At 41.6% G+C, this 20,378-nt stretch overlaps 1 protein-coding gene across 1 annotated transcript in view; it reads left to right on the plus strand.

Annotated features, from left to right (window-relative positions):
* The window catches only part of si:dkey-32e23.4 (dynamin-1-like protein), a 36,544-nt gene that overhangs the window by 12,429 nt on the left and 3,737 nt on the right, over window positions 1-20,378 (plus strand). The window contains exons 3-12 of the mRNA XM_061906077.1: window positions 193-334; window positions 502-540; window positions 1,890-1,936; window positions 2,011-2,082; window positions 3,971-4,057; window positions 4,123-4,285; window positions 6,228-6,348; window positions 6,441-6,779; window positions 11,960-12,080; window positions 12,155-12,310. Of these exons, the coding sequence (XP_061762061.1) occupies window positions 193-334; window positions 502-540; window positions 1,890-1,936; window positions 2,011-2,082; window positions 3,971-4,057; window positions 4,123-4,285; window positions 6,228-6,348; window positions 6,441-6,779; window positions 11,960-12,080; window positions 12,155-12,310 (1,287 nt within the window). The remainder of the gene's footprint in view (window positions 1-192; window positions 335-501; window positions 541-1,889; window positions 1,937-2,010; window positions 2,083-3,970; window positions 4,058-4,122; window positions 4,286-6,227; window positions 6,349-6,440; window positions 6,780-11,959; window positions 12,081-12,154; window positions 12,311-20,378) is intronic.

Genomic DNA, 20,378 nt, shown 5'->3' on the forward strand with positions numbered 1-20,378 from the left:
CCATTGACTGCTGTGTGAAACGTTCATGTCTATCTCTGAAAAATGACAGTTTGCTGTTAAAAATGTCAATAGCTTTTTTGTTGAAATAATTGTTCTGATCAAATTAATAATGTATACTACCACTGACTTGAGGCATGTGTATGGTGAATATAAGAAGTAGTGAATTAGTGATGTCACTGTGTGTTCTTACAGAGCAGCGGCAAGAGCTCCGTGTTGGAGAGTCTGGTGGGACGTGATTTCTTGCCTCGAGGATCAGGGATAGTTACCAGAAGACCTCTGGTGTTGCAGCTGGTCAACGTGGCCCCGCTGGAGGAGCGACTGAAGACTGACAATGGTACCTTGTGTGACTTTGTTGGTAAACATACTCATAAGGTGTCAAAACTAGTATACTATTACTAATACTAGTCTGTTTTGTTCATGCGCTTGCATGTACTTTGACATGCTACACTTCATCTTTTTGTACTAACCCACTCTTTTTTTCCTCTCTTTAACACTTTCCAGGAAAAGATGTTAAACACACGGGCCAACACAGCTATTCAGGTCTCTGTAAATGTGTCTTTTATTCCTCTCTTCTACTAGTTTGTACATTGGCTCTACAGTGGAACCTTGAACCTTGGTTCTTCAACATGGTCATGAATCAATCTTTGTATAGTGAAACAGAGTTCCCAATAAGAACTCTGCATGTTTTTATATATATATGTGTATATATATATATATATATATATATATATATACAGTGGGGGGAAAAAAGTATTTAGTCAGCCACCGATTGTGCAAGTTCTCCCACTTAAAATGATGACAGAGGTCTGTAATTTTTATCATAGGTACACTTCAACTGTGAGAGAAAGAATGTGAAACAAAAATCCAGGAATTCACATTGTAGGAATTTTAAAGAATTTATTTGTAATTTATGGTGGAAAATAAGTATTTGGTCAACCATTTAAAGCTCTCACTGATGGAAGGAGGTTTTGGCTCAAAATCTCACGATACATGGCCCCATTCATGCTTTCCTTAACACGGATCAATCGCCGTGTCCCCTTAGCAGAAAAACAGCCCCAAAGCATGATGTTTCCACCCCAGTGCTTCACAGTAGGTATGGTGGTCTTGGGATGCAACTCAGTATTCTTCTTCCTCCAAACACGACGAGTTGAGTTTATACCAAAAAGTTCTATTTTGGTTTCATCTGACCACATGACATTCTCCCAATCCTCTGCTGTATCATCCATGTATCCATTTTGGTATAAACTCAACATGTTTTATACCATTTTATGGAAGCTGCTTTTATACCCAATCATGGCACCCACCTGTTCCCAATTAGCCTGTTCACATGTGGGATGTTCTAAATAAGTGTTTGATGAGCATTCCTCAACTTTCTCAGTCTTTTTTCGACTTGTGCCAGCTTTTTTGAAACATGTTGCAGGCATCAAATTTTAGATGAGCTAATATTTGCAAAAAATAAAGTTTACCAGTTGGAACGTTAAATATATTTTTTTGCAGTCTATTCAACTGAATATAGGTTGAAAGGTATTTGCAAATCATTGTTTTTTGTTTTTATTTCCCATTTACACAACGTGACAACTTCACTGCTTTTGTGTTTTGTATATGAGTTCAGTTTTCTCGGTTTTTATAATGGTATCGAATACGTTTTGAGAATGTTGGAACGTCATAGGTATCGGTATCGACCGCTGGAATGCTGGTATCATGACAACCCTACATTGCATAATGCTCTGCAAACTACAACTTGAAAGAGGAAATATTTTTCAAAAAACTTTCAGGTCAAAATGGAGCTTTAGTAAAAGTAGAAGTTGAATGCATTAGATTGCACCTAGTGTCATTTATTTTCCCTTCGATCACATTCATGTCAAATGTCTCCTTGTTTGCCTGTTCAGGTGTCAAAGCTGAAGAATGGGGCACATTCCTGCACTGCAAGAGTCAGGTACTCCAGATGGTTAAACATGTGTGCTGCTGTAGACTGTTAGGTGATATTCATCACTTCTTTTTCTAATGAAGATTTTCACTGATTTTGGGGAAATTCGTTGTGAAATAGAAGCAGAGACGGAAAGGATTTCAGGCAATAACAAGGTGAGGAGAAAACCCATTTTAGTTTAATCATGTACTGTACTTTCCATAGGGCACACCGGATTATAGGGCACACTGCCCATGAATGGTCTATTTTTGTTCTGTTTTCATATATAAGGCGCATTAAAGGTATCTTTTTTATTTTTTCTAAATTGAAAAGTTGGTTAAAGTTAAAGTCCCAACGATAATCTCTCACACGCACAAGGTGTGGTGACATTATCCTCTACATTTGACCCATCCCCATGTTCACCCCCGGGGAGGTGAGGGGAACAGTGAGCAGCAGCGGTTGCCGCGCTCATGAATCCTTTGGTGATTTAACCACCAATTTCAACCCTTGATGCTGAGTGCCAAGTAGAGAGGTATTTGGTACCATTTTTATAGTCTTTGGTATGACCCGGCCAGGGTTTGAACTCACAACCTAAAGATCTCAGGGCGGACACTCTAACCACTAGGTCACTGAGAAGGTCTTTTTTGTGGTGTACATAACATGTAATGGTGGTTCTTTGGTCAAAATATTGCATAGATGATGTTTTACAGATCATCTTCAAGTCACTTTCTGACAGTCGCTTCAGGATGCGCCGTTTTGTGGGTGGTCTTATTTACTTGGCTCACCTTTGACAGTGTCTTCTCCCCGTCATCTTTGTTGTAGTGGTGTAGCGTGCAAGGACGGGAGTGGAAGAAGTGTCAAAAGATGGAGCTAACTGTTTTAATGACCTTTAGACTTTACTTCAATCAATAACAGAGCAGCCTCTCCTCATCTGTGGCTCACTAGTGCAACAACAACGCCCGAATTGTGTCCCGTGAAAAACCGTCCAACCGGAACTCTCTTATTAAACTAAAGTTCCTTGGGTGAATAATAATAATGTAGACTCACTACACCGGTATGTTTTAGTGCTTTCATGGCGAGTTCACTGACAAGTTATAAGTAAGAACTTTACACTACTTTTTATCAGAAATTGCAACCGCGGAGGATGAATGTCACATAACAAGAAGATAGAGAAAATTAAGAAGCTTATCGACTACGGTGTCGACATGGACTACAAAGGTGAACGTGTGCAATTTTTCAGGACTTATACAGATCCCAAATACACATCAGCAGGTATCAGAAGGAAAGAAAAGTTGATTTTGCATAATATTGTAAAACAAAACACTAAATAATATGTTTCACCTTATACACACACCATAATAATACTCCTATGTTGAAGCACAGTACAATCCATCAAGCGGTGCGGCTTCATGGCTTACCAAAGTTGTACTAAAACTTTTTGATAGATTTTTGAGTGCTGTGTGTAATGTTCTATATTTTCCATGGAACATATAACATTGTGGTGTTGTTTACTTGAGTCATATTGCAGTCTGCACCCGGGGATAGGCCCCTCCCACCTCCAAAGACATGCCTCTGGGATAGGCCCCTCCCACCTCCAAAGACATGCACCCGGGGATAGGCCCCTCCCAGCTCCAAAGACATGCGCTTGGGGATAGGTCCCTCCCACCTCCAAAGGCATGCACCTGGGGATAGGCCCCTCCCACCTCCAAAGTCATGCGCCTGGGAATAGGCCCCTCCCACCTCCAAAGACATGCACCTGGGGATAGGCCCCTCCCAGCTCCAAAACATACACCTGGGGATATGTTGATTGGCAACACTAAATTGGCCATAGTGAATGAATGTGAGTGTAATTGTTGTCTGTGTTGGTCCTGTGATGAGGTTGTGCCTTCCGCCCGTGTGCAGCTGGGATAGGCTCCTGCACATAAGGGACAAGCAGTAGATAATGGATGGATGGATGGATGGATAAAATCCTATTTTTAGCTGTTTTAGCTTGTAAAAATCATTGCTGTTTACACATTGATCTATCGAGATTGTTTTACTATATTTTATTTCTCTGTCCACCAGGGGATTGCTCCCGAGCCGATATATTTGAAGATTTTTTCCCCAAAAGTTCTTAATCTCACCCTGGTTGATCTACCTGGGATCACAAAGGTAAAAAAAAACAATGAGGTGAATATGAACACAGCTAATACTTTTACAACATTGTGTCCTCTCAGGTGCCTGTTGGAGATCAGCCCGAGGACATTGAGTCGCAAGTGCAGGAGATGATCTTGTCCTTCATCTCCAATCCCAACTCCCTCATCCTGGCCGTGTCCCCGGCAAACTCGGACTTGGCCACATCTGATGCCCTGAAATTGGCTCGCGAGGTCGATACAGATGGTAAGACATTTGAAAGTCTTCTTTCTTTCAAGACTCTTGCTTCTTTACATGTTTACAGTTACACGAAATGTAGCAGGGAGGACATTTAAGATAATTAGACACACTGGACTTTATTTAATAGTGTCCGCGTTTTCTTTACCATTCCTGTTTGTTTGCTATTGTCATAACTGCCACAAGTGGTGGAAAAGTGTATTACAACTGCAACACACTGCTGTAAGGTGCATCCCAAAAGAGCAGAGGGCTCTATAACTCCTAACTTTAGAAGAGCTCTGTAACTAGATGCCTGAAGAACCTTATTTTCATAACATGTAAACAAAACAGTAATTAGAGAACAAAAGGACAAATCAGTTGTTGACTGATAGTGGAGTGAAGGTAATGCTAAATATCACACTTTAATGATATGAATAAATCAAACACTTATGTTCGATGTGAAAACATGTAGAAAAACACATACAATTGTATTTAATAGCTCTAGTTGCGGCCATCACACTACATTTCTTAGATCGACAAATTGGAAAATTAAGTCAATCCACTATATTTTCCACACTATAAAGCTTGCGTGTGTGTGTGTGTGTGTGTGTGTGTGTGTGTGTGTGTGTGTGCGTGTGTGTGTGTGTGTGTGTGTGTGTATAGCCACCCCTTTTCTCTGATTACTGCTTTGCACACTCTTGGCACTTCACAGGTGTGCTTCAAGCACACCTGTGAAGTGAAAACCATTTCAGGTGACTACCTCTTGAAGCTCATGGATAGAATGCCAAGAGTGTGCAAAGCAGAGCAAACGGTGGCTATTTTTAAGAAAACTAGAATATCAAACATGTTTTCAGTTATTCCACCTTTTTTTTTTAAGTACTTAACTCCACATGTGTTTATTCATAGTTTTGATGTGACAATCTTTTTCAAAACTTTTTAGACCTGTATATTTCAGAAGAAAAAACATTGTGCCCTCTATTAGCCGCACTGGACTGTAAGCCGCAGATAAATACGTTGTGAAATTAGTTATTTACACAGAAAGATTTTGTAAATGTTTATTTACATACCTTAATGGTTTCCAAACAGTGCTGATCAAACAAAACAGAAGTCATGGTCATGGACCCACGAGCTGTGCAAGCTAGCTCTCCAATCAGCTAAACAGACTCAATAACTCCACGGTGACGTTTTGGTGAATTTACGAAAAATTAAACAATACAAAGAGAATGTCTGTGTATGTTAATAATACTAACACAGACACTTGTAAACCTGTTAGCATGTTTGCTCATGCTAATGACGCTAGATTGATTATATTACTATAGCACCTACAAATGAGCATGAAAACACTCCTACACACATCGCACATGGAACGCTTTAGTAAGTAAGAATTGTTTTAGTTATATTGTAAAACTTACAAACGTTGCTTGGAGTGATGAAAAATCCATACATGTAGAAACGCTTTGGTGTGCGAGAAAACGGCAGTTGTACTTCAGGTTCAAAGCTCAGTCTAAAACACTATGGAAATACAGCATTGTAGTACCTGCAATGCTGTATTGGAACTTGTCCAAAAGATGGCACCATAGCACTAACAATAACACACCCATTCAATGTGTTTGCTTTTTTTGTGTCTTTTTTTTGCATTACGGCCGCACCATTTGAATTAGCCGCACTGTTTTAGAAGCCGCAGGGTACAAAGCATAGGGAAAAAGTAGCGGCTTTTTATGATAATTGATTTTTTTTTCTTCAATTATTTTTTTATGGGATGGGAAAGTCTTTCTGAATGTTCTGTTTCTATATGGCGGAATACAGCTGACGTTATGTTGTTTCCCTTTAGGCCCAAAACTAGTTGAGACTGGATCAACAGTGCAAGCACTCAACAATTACCATGAATCTTAACAATTAATTAATTTGATTAATTCCCAATCACTAGTATTGTCTGTTGAGTGTCCTCACACTGTGGTAATGTCCACATCAGGTCGAAGGACTCTGCTGGTGGTCAGTAAGCTGGACTTGATGGACGCGGGGACAGACGCTCTGGAGGTCCTTCTTGGTCGGGTCATTCCAGTCAGGCTCGGAATCATCGGGGTGGTTAACAGGTTTGCCATAATAGTGAAAAATAAACCTAAATACTCGTTTTCCCCCTCAGTACCCAGGTCGTTGTCGTTGGATAACCATGTGTCCTTATTAGGAGCCAGCATGACATCAACACTCAGAAGAGCCTGCAGGAGTCCATGAAGGATGAGCAGGCCTTTCTGCAGCGTCACTACCCTTCGCTGGCCTCCCGATCTGGCTCTCGCTATCTGGCCAAAACGCTCAGTAGACTGCTCATGCACCACATCCGGGACTGTCTGCCGGACCTCAAGACCCGTGTGACTGTGGTCAGCGCCCAGTACCAGGCACGCCTCAACAGCTATGGCCAGCCGGTGGAGGACCACAGCGCCACCCTGCTGCAGATTGTCACCAAGTTCGCTAGCGATTACTGCAACACCATCGAGGGAACGGGTCGCTACATTCAGACTTCTGAGCTGTGAGTGTGACATGCATGATGATTCTTTGGGATCATTTCATCAGTACAATAAGATATTTTGTTACCCGTAACAACTTTTTAAAAAAGGGTGTCCAAACTTTTTCACGGAGGGTCGCACACTGAAAAATGAAAACATGCAGACGATTTTTCATATTCAAAACTAGGGTTGTGCGGTATCCCGGTACTAGTACGGTATTAAAGAATCAAAAACAGTACTATACTTGGTTTGAAAAGTACCGGTTCCCAATGAGCAGATGAGCATGTTGGGCAGCACACACACATGGAGTACACACATGGGACGGCGTGGCGCAGTGGAAGAGTGGCCGTGCCTAACCCGAGGGTCACTGGTTCAAATCCCACCTAATACCAACCTCGTCACGTCCGTTGTGTCCTGAGCAAGACACTTCACCCTTGCTCCTGATGGGTGCTGGTTGGCGCCTTGCATGGCAGCTCCCTCCATCAGTGTGTGAATGTGTGTGTGAATGGGTAAATGTGGAAGTAGTGTCAAAGCGCTTTGAGTACCTTGAAGGTAGAAAAGCGCTATACAAGTACAACCCATTTATTTATTTATTTACTTACAAGCAGAAAGTGTGTAGACAGAGAATGGAGAATAGACGCATTTTGGTGTAAAACGTAAAGATAAAGGTGAAGTTAAAACACTGAAACACCCTCAGGAAGAGGTGCTTTAAGACATGGATAGCTAGCTAGCAGCTAATGTCCATCTGCAATCTGCAGTGTTTTAGCTACTTCTAAATCACTAATCCTGGCCTCCATGGTGACAAATAAAGTACCGTAAGTTTCTTACAAGTTCATTATCACTGGAAGACGAGGAATAGCTAAACACGCTTCATTCACTACACACCCTCGGAGGGTACAAGAGCTGACCATCAACAAACGTGGGTCTACACCTCACATCCACTGTAATGATACCAAGTAAAAGAGCAAATCTAGTCAATACCAAGATCACAAAATCTTTTTTCCTGTTTCAAAAAAAATCTTATTATGTGTATAAACTCGGGAAATATGTCCCTGGACACATGAGTACTTTGAATATGACCAATGAATGATCCTGTAACTACTTGGTATCGGATCGATACCTAAATGTTTGGTATCATCCAAAACTAATGTAAAGTATCAAAGAAGGGAAGAATAAGTGATTATTACATTTTAACAGATGTGTAGATATAACATGTTAAAACAGAAAATAAGAAGATATTAACAGTAAATAGTAAAGTAGATTAATAATCCATTTTTACAGTTTGTCCCTCATAATGTAGACAAAATAATAGGAGGATAAATGACACAATATGTTACTGCATACGTCTGCAGACTAATTAGGAGTCTTTGTTTGTTTACTTACTACTAAAAGACAAGTTGTCTAGTATGTTCACTATTTTATTTAAGGACTAAATTACAATAATAAACATATGTTTCATGTACCCTAAGATTTGTTGTTACAATAAAGACAATGACATTTTTTGTGGTCTCCTTTATTTAGAAAAGTATCAAAGAGTCGAAATACATTTTGGTACCAATACCGGTACAACAGAGACAATCCTACCATCCTTCTATATATCCATCAATTTTCTACTGCTTGTCCTTTTCGGGGTCACAAGGAGCCTATCCAGCTGCACTGTACATATAGTAACCCAAATTTTGGTGAGTGGTAAACTTCTCAAAAGTATTAAATATCTATAGATCAACTTTCAGATTTAGCCATTGACATAAAGTTGTTGGTTTTTTTTCAGTTTTATGCCCCTATTGTCAAAACCCTCTGTGTTTAGTAGGACAACACAAAACATGCAATAATTTCCCCCAAAATGTTCAAAGTGGAATATTTAATGTGAAGTAATTGGAGCTTTAAATGGGTCAATAATTCAAAGCAACATTGCTTTTCATTCAGTATTATTTTTGAGCAATGACAGTTTGAAAAAAAACTCAGTCTAAAGGTCTCGGGGATCCTAAACGCCCCCCACTCAAAGTGTTTAAAGTAAGTCTTGCTGTATATCAAAGTTTTTACTTTCAATGCTTAAATCTATGGATCAATTTCCGATCTATCCGTCGATTAGAAGTTTTTAGAATTTTTTGAAGTAAAAAAACTGCCTACATGGCAGCTTTGTGTTATTAGTGTAAATATGGCAACATATAGACTTAGACAAACTTTAATGATCCACAAGGGAACTTGTTCAACACAGTAGCTTAGTTACAATGATAGATAGATAGATAGATAGATAGATAGATAGATAGATAGTACTTTATTGATTCCTTCAGGAGAGTTCCTTCAGGAAAATTAAAATTCCAGCAGCAGTGTACAGAGTTGAGATCACTTTAAAGAAAAAAGTAAAAAGTAAATAATGGGGGTTTAAAAGGAAACAAAATAGAGAAATATTACAAAAAGAATAAAAACAATGGGAATAACAATATAACAGTAAAATAAGAATATAACAAGACAAAGTAGGCAGTAGTGACCATGTTATGAAAACGTATTGCACTGTTATTGTTTTGCATCCCCTGTCATCCTAATACCCCCCGTCCCCCGTCCCAGAGAGGAGTTGATGGAAAGTGTAAGGATGGAAAGGACAATGCGGGTATAAATAGACTAGGTATAGCAATGTAAAATATAACCTATCTGCAAATATATACAATATATACTCATCATGTGTACAGTATACAATATATACAGGTATAATATGTCTATAACATATATACAATATATACCAAATGCTATGTACACTATCACATTATATTTGGCAGCCCCAGCATAAAAAGCGAGTAAGTCCAGCAGAAAATAGAATATAGACATTGACAACAAAGATAAGTAGCTGACGTAGAAGGTGTCAGGTACTAGGCGGATATTATCTGTTGCTGTATGGGGAGTGATTATACAGCTGGATGGAGTGTGGAATGAAGGAGTTCTTGAATCGCACAGTGCGGGAAGGAAGCTGAAGGAGCCTGTTGGAGTATGAACTCTGCTGTCCCTCAATTGTCTGGTGGAGTGGGTGGGAAGGATTGTCCATGATGGCCAGCAGTTTGTCCAGTGTCCTCTTGTCCCTCACTGATACAAACGCCTCCAATTGCGAGCCAATAGTTTGGCTGGCTTTCCGGATCAGTTTATCAATCCGGTTTGAGTCCCTTTTGCTGGTGCTGCTCCCCCAACAAACCACAGCGAAGTGAAGGGCACTGGCCACAACGGACTGATAGAAGATCTCTAACAGCTTGCTGCACACATTAAAGGACCTAAGCTTCCTCAGGAAAAAGAGTCTGCTCATTCCCTTCTTGTAAACAGCATTGCAGTTGTCCTTCCAGTCCAGTCCGCTGTTCAAATGAACTCCCAGGTACTTATATTTCCCCACCACCACTGCCACCTCCCGGCCCTGGATCTTGATGGGCTCCAGCGGGGTCATACTCTTCCTGAAGTCGATGACCAGCTCTTTGGTCTTGTCCACGTTAAGGACCAGATGGTTCGCCTGAGACCACTCCACAAAGTCAGCAATCAGTGTCCTATACTCCAATTCCTGTCCCTCTCTGACACACCCGACCACAGCAGAGTCGTCAGAATATTTCTGCAGGTGGCAGAACCTGGAACTGTACTGGAAGTCTGAGCTGTATAGGGTGAACAGGAAAGGAGACAGGACAGTCCCCTGTGGAGCACCTACACCACTGACCACAGTATCTGACAGGGAGCTCCCCAGTCGCACAAACTGGAGCCTGTCAGACAAGTAATCAGTGATCCAGGAGACAATGGATGAACTGACACCCATCCTGAGTAACTTGTCACTCATCAGAATTGGCTGAATGGTGTTAAAGGCACTGGAGAAATCAAAGAACATGATCCTCACAGTGCCCTTCCCACCATCCAGGTGAGATTGAGCACGGTGCAGCAGGTAGATAACAGCATCATCCACTCCTACATGGGGCTGATATGCAAACTGTAGAGGATCCAGGGAAGGAGCCAAAAGGGGTCTCAGCTGTTCCAGTAGAAGTTTTTCGAGGACTTTCATGACCTGGGACGTCAGGGTAACAGGTCTGAAGTCGTTCAAGCCCGATGGGATGGGCTTCTTGGGCACCGGCACTATGCAGGATGTTTTCCATAGCACTGGTATCCGTTCTAGCTTCAGACTCAGGTTGAAGATGAAATGGAGGATCACAGTCAGCTGAGCAGCACAAGTCTTCAGTACCCAGGGCTTGACTCGGTCAGGGCCTGCTGACTTGGCTGGATTGACTCTCTCCAGCTGTCGTCTAACGTGTCCTGGTGTCAGGCATACCGGGCTGGCTTTCTCAGTGGGGGAAGGGGGAACAGCAGTGGCAGAAGGAGTTTGTGTAGAGATGTTCAGAGGAGGTGTGAAGACAGGAGTAATGGGGGGTGGGCCAGTAATGGGTGCATTGCTAAATCTGTTGAAAAACAAATTCAGCTCGTTGGCTCTGTCTGCACCCCCATCCAGCAGTTTGGCTTTGTTGTTAAAGCCTGTGATGGCTTTCTTGCCTTTCCACACATCACAAATGTTGTTTTGCTGGAGTTTAGCCTCTGGCTTCCTCCTGTAGGCATCTTTCCCTTCTTGCAGCTGGACTTTAAGCTGCCACTGTATCCTCCTCAACTCGTCCCGGTCACCGCATCTGAAGGCTAGCTTCTTTTTATTCAGCAGCACCTTTAGGTGGCTGGTGATCCAGGGCTTGTTATTTGGGTAGCAATGGACAGTTTTTGTAGGGATGATGGAGTCCTCACAGAAATTGATGTAATCTGTGATGCAGTCGGTGATGCTGTCGATATCTGTCCCGTGGGGCTTACAGAGTACTTCCCAGTCTGTAGACTCAAAGCAGTCCTGCAGGGCAATGCATGCCTCCTGGTTCTTCATCAGCACGGATTTTGTTGAGATGGGCTGCCTCCTCACAGCAGGAAAATAATGAGGTGTTAAAAGCACCATTCATTACATTGCAACTGTTTGCTCTTTTATTCCACTTTTCGATATATCTTTTTTTGTAATATTTTTTAAAATGTGTCGCAGGCCATAAAAAAATTAGCATAGGACTGCAAATGGCCCAGAGGCCGCACTTTGGACACCCCCAATTTAAGGTGAAAAGCAGTTGTTTGCTGTATTAAAAGCACATCCCTTCTTTACTACCTGGCAAAACAGTGCTAACAAGCAAGATTTGCATCCCAGCTTAATGCATCTCCTCTGCAGCTGCGGAGGAGCCCGGATCTGTTACATATTCCACGAAACATTCGGCCGCACCTTGCAGTCCATCGACCCGCTGGGAGGACTGACCGAGCTGGATGTCCTCACTGCCATCCGCAATGCCACCGTACGTGCCCTCCCACTTTTGCACCTGAGCTGTGCTGTTGTGTATATGCCCAACCTATTATGTTTGCTATCCAGGGTCCACGACCTGCACTTTTTGTCCCAGAAGTTTCCTTCGAGCTGCTGGTGAAGCGTCAAATCAAGCGTCTGGAGGAGCCCAGTCTACGTTGTGTAGAGCTGGTCCACGAAGAGCTGCAGAGGATCATTCAGCACTGCTCATCCTTTAGCACGCAGGTGACACTTACTGAACTGCTGTAACGTGTCTTTAAACTTTTTCAGGGCCACAAAACTGAAGTAAAGATGGACCCCCACTTTTATATCTTGCATAACATTGGCTTTTATATTCAACTCTTCCCAAAGGTCCCTATTAAGGTTGTACAGTATACTGGTACTAGTATAGTATCGGGGTATTAATAAATCAAATACGGTACTATACTCTGTTTGAAAAGTACCGGTTCCCAATATTTTTTTATTTTTTATTTTTCTAACAGGCATGACAGCATGTCGTCACGTCGTGACATTGCTGGTTTTACAAGCAGAGGAGCATGTTGGGCAGCGCACACACACAGAGTACTCACAAGCAGAATGGACGCATTTTGGTGTAAAAAGTACAGATAAAGGTGAAGTTATAACACTGACACATCCTCTGGAAGAGGTGCTTTAAGACATGGATAACTAGCTAGGAGCTAACATCCATCCACAGTACTTCTAAATCACTAATCCTGGCCTCCATGGCGACAAAGTACGCTTCTTACATGTAGCATTATCACTGGAGGACGAGGAATAGCTAAACATGCTTCACTACACACCATAGGAGAATACAAAAGCTCACCGGAGTCACAATATAAACAAATGCCATGGGTGGATCTACACCTGACATCCACTGTAATGATACCAAGTCCAGGACCGTATCTAGTCGATACTACTATGATTACATCAATATTTTTTATCGTCACAAAATCGTATTATCAGTAAATAAGTCCCTGCACACATGAGGACTTTGAATATGACCAATGTATTATCCTGTAACTACTTGGTATCGGATCGATACCTAAATGTGTGGTATCATCCAAAACTAATGTAAAGTATCAAAGAAGAGAAGAATAAGTGATTATTACATTTTAACAGAAGTGTAGATAGAACATGTTAAAACAGAAAATAAGCAGATATCAACAGTAAATGAACAAGTAGATTAATAATACATTTTTACAGTTTGTCCCTCATGATGTAGACAAAATAATAGGTAGATAAATGACACAATATCTTACTGCATACGTCAGAAGACTAATTAGGAGTCTTTGTTTGTTTACTTACTACTAAAAGACAAGTTGTCTAGTATTTTCACTTTATTTAAGGACAGAATTACAATAATAAACATATGTTTCATGTACCCTAAGATTTTTTGTTACAATAAAGACAATGATGACTTTTTTTGTGTTCCCCTTTATTTAGAAAAGTATCAAAATAAATTTTGGTACCTCTACCAAAATATTGGTATCGGGACAACCCCTCCCTATTGGACAGGTGAATACAGGTGGTCCTAGGGTTATGAACAAGTTCTGTTCCTAGATATTAATTTTAAATAAGATCTTATACCTAAATATCAATAAGTCTATACAAGAATTCAATACAACAATAATAAAAAAAGAACAACTCTTTATGTGAACTACTTTTCTGAGCACCGTCACGCCACACAAACTTCACAATAAAAGCACGGAACTAAATAATAACAATCCCATATTCAAGACAAAAGTGATACAATTATAAAAGTGTCAAAACATTGGGCCCGCCAGGCCAAACTGTAAAGACTCCAAAGTCAAACCAAATCCTGCATACTGACAGTGAGCCGGGTCGCCCCCAAAATGTCAGCACTTATCCCTCACCACATTTCTGACACGACTCTTTCTGTATTTTTCAGTTGTTGCTGTTATTGTACAATGTAACACAGGCTGCACTTTGAAAATGTATCAAGTTTTTACACACTTCTCCAAATCCTTTTTTTAATTATTCTTTATTCAAATCAGCTAGCAATAAACGTAGCATCTTTTTCTGGTGTTATTCTAGACTGTACTGGTGTTGAAAGGCTTCTGTCGGTGCAGCGAGCCTTACGTCACACTTGCTTGCTTTCTCTCCTTGAGAAAGTGCCACCATCAATGTTCCCTCTAATTTTTCATGTGTGGGCAAACGCAAAAACTCCCTGAGCATTCAGTGGAGCATATATGAGCGACATAAGACGTGCACACTGTGGCCACACCTGCAGCACACCTGTCCCAAACCTGACTAAAAACAGGTTACATTTCTTATTATTATAATCAAAAGACAGCAGTCATTTCCATGAGATTATTTTCTAATAATTTGGCCAATTTACAATGACAATAACAGCAAATATTGTTTTTCATGAGGTGTGGACTAGTGTTGTATGTCTGGGTGGGGGTCCTGCTGGGAAATAGTTGGTACCCCTTTAGTTCCCATTAAAACAATCTCATGTTGTACAATGAGATGTAAGCATGGGCTCATGTGTACATTCCTGTAACTTTTCCTGTAACTTTCTGTTTGCAAAATATATGTTTTTTTCGTATTTCTTTAATATAAAAACAACATTTCATGATTAATATTTATGAATTAAGATTCCTAATAAATGACAGTGGAATAAGCACACATTTGATTGGTAAGTCATAGTGTAACCACCTGGAATTACACGTTATGGGCGGTGTTGGAGTTGTCCGACTTTATGTGTGGCTGTAAATGCATCATCATATACACATTCTGTTCATGTACAAGTACATATACATACATACACTCATGCATATAATCACGTTTCATCAAACATATATCAACATTGTTGCCCTAGGGTAAACTGGGTAACACATGGCATATTGACAAAGCTTAACCCATTGTTACTATAACAATTTACAAGATTAATATAGGTTGCCTCTCTCTCTTCCCTTTCATATTTCGGTATTCCTTTTTTTTTTCCATTCATCCATCCATCCATCCATCTTCTTCCGCTTATCTGAGGTCGGGTCGCTGGGGCAGCAGCCTAAGCAGGGAAGCCCAGACTTCCCTCTCCCCAGCCACTTCGTCTAGCTCTTCCCGGGGGATCCCGAGGCGTTCCCAGGCTAGCCGGGTGACATAGTCTTCCCAACGTGTCCTGGGTCTTCCCCGTGGCCTCTTACCGGTTGGACGTGCCCTTAACACCTCCCTCGGGAGGCGTTCGGGTAGCATCCAGACCAGATGCCCGAACCACCTCATCTGGCTCCTCTCGATGTGGAGGAGCAGCGGCTTTACTTTGAGTTCCCCCCGGATGGCAGAGCTTCTCACCCTATCTCTAAGGGAGAACCCCGCCACACAGCGGAGGAAACTCATTTCGGCCGCTTGTACCCGTGATCTTATCCTTTCTGTCATGACCCAAAGCTCATGACCATAGGTGAGGATGGGAACGTAGATCGACTGGTAAATTGAGAGCTTTGCCTTCCGGCTCAGCTCCTTCTTCACCACAACGGATCGATACAGCATCCGCATTACTGAAGACGCCGCACCGATCGGCCTGTCGATCTCACAATTCACTCTTCCCCCACTCGTGAATAAGACTCCTAGGTACTTGAACTCCTCCACTTGGGGCAGGGTCTCCTCCCCAACCCGGAGATGGCACTCCACCCTTTTCCGGGAGAGAACCATGGACTCGGATTTGGAGGTGCTGATTCTCATTCCGGCCGCTTCACACTCAGCTGCGAACCGATCCAGTGAGAGCTGAAGATCCCGGCCAGATGAAGCCATCAGGACCACATCCTCTGCAAAAAGCAGAGACCTAATCCCGCGGCCACCAAACCGGAGCCTCTCAACGCCTTGACTGCGCCTAGAAATTCTGTCCATAAAAGTTATGAACAGAATCGGTGACAAAGGGCAGCATTGGCGGAGTCCAACCCTCACTGGAAACGTGTCCGACTTTCTGCCGGCAATGCGGACCAAGCTCTGACACTGATCGTACAGGGAGCGGACTGCCACAATAAGACACTCCGATACCCCATACTCTCTGAGCACTCCCCACAAGACTTCCCGAGGGACACGGTCGAATGCCTTCTCCAAGTCCTTTTTTTTTTTTATTTCATGTATTTTTATTTTTTTTATTATCTTTCTAGCTGTCATTATGTGTAAGTATTGTTGCTTTTGAACAACTGTATTGTTGATAATAGAGGTAAACTATTGGTTTTGTTCATGACCAATAGCGCTTTTTGTATTGGTATTTGTATTGCTCCAGTTTTAGTGTAAAAATGCTCATTGTCATTACTATATTATTATTTATTTCGTTAACTGCTTATTTGCTTTCACTTTTACAATCATATTTGTACATATTGTATGTGCTGGTGTTGTTTTTGTCTCTCTGTCTAATCCCCCTCTTATCTCCATAATTTCCCCCTCTGTCTTCCTTTTTTTTTTTCTTTCTATCCCCTCCTGCTCTAGCCCGGCTGCACCAAATGATAATATAAATACATTTAATAAAGTCAAATTCAAATAAGGCAACAAGAGAAGTATCCTACACTTCTCATTTGTGAAGTAAATCTGAACAGCCGATATGGGCATCTACATCAACTATATAATTTGCCTGAGAACCTGGACAGGACAAAAAAAAAAAAACTGTAAGCAGGTTAGGTATAATTATTGAATACCGTTAAAGTAGGGTTGCCCCGATATCCATATTTTGGTGGAGGTACCAAAATCATTATTGGCTTTATTTTAACAAAATATCTTAGGGTACATGAAACATATGTTTATTATTGTAATTTAGTTCTTAAATAGAAAATTGTGAACATACTGGACAACTTGTCTTTTAGTAGTAAGTAAACAAACAAAGACTCCTCATTAGTCTGCTGACATTTGCAGTAACTTTTTGTTTAGTAATTTTTTTTAGATTTTCCTGAGGGAACTCTCCTGAAAGAATCAATAAAATACTATCTATCTAACATATTGTGTCATTTATCATTAAATTATTTTGTCAACATTATGAGCGACAAACTGTAAAAATTTATATTGTACATTGGTCATACAAAATAGGGCTTCACGGAGGCAGACGGGTTAGTGCATCTGCCTCACAATACGAAGGTCCTGCAGTCCTGGGTTCAATCCCAGGCTCGAGATCTTTCTGTGTGGAGTTTGCATGTTCTCCCCGTGAATGCGTGGGTTCCCTCCGGGTACTCTGGCTTCCAAAGACATGCACCTGGGGATAGGTTGATTGGCAACACTAAATTGGCCCTAGTGTGTGAATGTGAGTGTGAATGTTGTCTGTCTATCTGTGTTGGCCCTGCGATGAAGTGGCGATTTGTCCAGGGTATACCCTGCCTTCTGCCCGATTGTAGCTGAGATAGGCGCCAGCCTCCACCGCGACCCCAAAATGGAATAAGCGGTAGAAAATGGATGGATGGAAGGGTCATACAAAATGGACATTGGTCATATTCAAAGTCCTCATGTGTCCAGGGACATATTTCCTGAGTTTATAAAAATTAAAAAAATAGATTTTGTGATGCTAAAAAAATAACAACGTTATCATAGTAGTATCAACTAGATACACTCCTGTACTTGGTATAATTACAGTGGATGTCAGGTGTAAATCCACCCATGGTGTTTGTTTACATTGTGACGCCGGTGAGCTATTGTATCCTCCTACGGTGTGTAGTGAAGCATGTTTAGCTATTCCTCACCTTCCAGTGATAATGGTATGTGTAAGGAACTTACTTTATTTGTCGCCATGGAGGCCAGGATTAGTGATTTAGAAGTAGGTAAAACACTGTGGATGGAAATTAGCTGCTGGCTAGCTAGCCATGTCTTAAAGCACCTCTTCCTGAGGGTGTTTCAGTGTTATAACTTCACCTTTATCTTTACTTTTTACAACAAAATGCGTCCATTCTCCCTTTTCTGTCTACACACTTGAAAGTACTCTGTGTGTGTGCGCTGCCCAACATGCTCGTAAAACCAACAATATCCCGACGCGCCGTCATGCCCATTAAAAAGGGGGGAAAGACCGGTACTTTTTAGAAGCGATATAGTACCGAATATTATTCATTACTATATCAATCAATCAGTGTTTATTTATATAGCCCTAAATCACAAGTGTTTCAAAGGGCTGCACCAGTCACTGCGACATTCTCTGTTTAAAGCCCACATAAGGGCAAGGAAAAACTCACAACCCAGTGCGATGTCAATGTGAATGACTATGAGAAACCTTGGAGAGGACAGCAGATGTGGGTGACCCCCCCCCGGCCCTCATCCCCCTCTAGGGGAGACTGGATGCAATGGACGTCAAGTGGGTCTAACATAATATTAAGAGTCCAGTCCATAGTGGATCTAACATAATAGTGAGAGTCCAGTCCATTGTGGGGCCAGCAGGAGACCATCCCGAGCGGAGACGGGTCAGCAGCGCAGACATGTCCCCAACCGATGCTCAGGCAAGCGGTCTACCCTGGGTTCTGACTCTGGACAGCCAGTACTTCATCCATGGCCACCAGACCTGTGCCACCCCCCCCCCCCCCCCCCTCCACAAGGGAGAGGGGAGCAGAGTAGAAAAGAAAAGAAAACGGCAGATCAACTGGTCTAAAAAGGAGGTCTATTTAAAAGCTAGAGTATACAAATGAGTTTTAAGATGGGACTTAAAAGCTTCTACGGAGGTAGCATCTCTAACTGTTACTGGGATGGAATGCCAGAATACTGGAGCCCGAATAGCTCTATAGCCCGCACACTTTTTTTGGGTTCTGGGATTCACTAATAAGCCAGAGTTCTTTGAACGCAAATTTCTTGCCGGGACAGATGGTCCAATACAATCGGCAAGATAGGATGGAGCTAGACCGAGTAGTATTTTATACATAAGTAGTAAAAACTTAAAATCACATCTTAAGTGCACAGGAAGCCAGTGCAGGTGAGCCAGTATAGGCCTAATATGATCAAACTTTCTTGTTCCTGTCAAAAGTCTAGCTGCCGCATTTTGTACCAACTGTAATCTTTAAATGCTAGACATAGGGAGAAATGAAAATAATACTGCGGAGGTCTTGCTCCTCAGGGTTCCTTGGATCACCAAAGACGGACATGACAGCCTAGGTCATATTTGCGAACAATAATTTATTTTTCAATGATACTTGAAAAAAAGAGGAGGAGACTGGAAAGAAGAGTCATGCCAAAATAGGGCTGGGCGATATGCCCTTTTATTAATATGTGGATATTTTTAGGTCATGTGACAACACACGATATATATCTCGATATTTTGCCTTAGCCTTGAATGAACACTTGATGCATATAATCACAGCAGTATGATGATTTTATGTGTCTACATTAAAACATTCTTCTTCATACTGCATTGATATATGCTCATTTTAAACTTTCATGCAGAGAGGGAAATCACAACTAACAGTTAAACAGTTATTTAACAGTGGCAAAAACATTCATGTCATTTCCAAAACCGGAAGTGCAAGATTGTCAGAGACATTTTAAAACAAGCTATTAGTGCACTTTTGTGCATGATGTCACTAAGATGAAATATCAAAACAACACTATATATCTGTGTTGGCCCTGCGATGAGGTGGCGACTTGTCCGGGGTGTACTCCGCCTTCCGCCCGATTGTAGCTGAGATAGGCACCAGCGCCCCCCATAACCCCAAAGGGAATACGCGGTAGAAAATGGATGGATAATTGTACAGAAGGCCACTACAATATATTTAAACAAATAAAGTGCAGTTTTGTGAATGATGTCACACAAGATATTTAAAAAACTGTCAAATAAAAATTAGCTGCATAATAGGAAATCAAATCGTGTATGTTCTTTGCTCTGTGGCAGGTTCCTGCGGACGTTAGCTCCTCTTGTTGTTGACTATTTTTTTCATACAGTGTTGATGTGGAAATAGTGGGCTTTGCGTTTTGCGGGTGTGGCACCGAACGGAGATGTTGACATGCAAAGCATGAACCCCCCCTTTATTCTCCAGCAGGTGACTTTTCAAATGATGCTACAAATTAGCAGTGCTGCTACTTTTTGTATCTACGCTTTTGCCGCATACTTGACATATTACGGTTGTCTGTTCAACATCTTCCCGCTTGAAACCAAACCACCGGCAGACGATGGACCCCTGCTGTTTTTCTTGGGAATTAATTCTTCCTCCATTTGTTACCAGATTGGCACCTTCTTTCCCTCGTATTACCACTCGCACTGCACTGCTAGCAACACAGCTAACGTTACCCATGCCGCTACCTCTCTGCTCCGCGAGAGCGTATGACGTTGCACACGCGACAGTATGTGACATATGTAAGAAGGTGCGGCTGTTTT

The sequence above is a fragment of the Nerophis ophidion genome, linkage group LG07 (genome assembly GCF_033978795.1).
Source record: "Nerophis ophidion isolate RoL-2023_Sa linkage group LG07, RoL_Noph_v1.0, whole genome shotgun sequence".
Taxonomy (NCBI): Eukaryota; Metazoa; Chordata; class Actinopteri; order Syngnathiformes; family Syngnathidae; genus Nerophis; species Nerophis ophidion.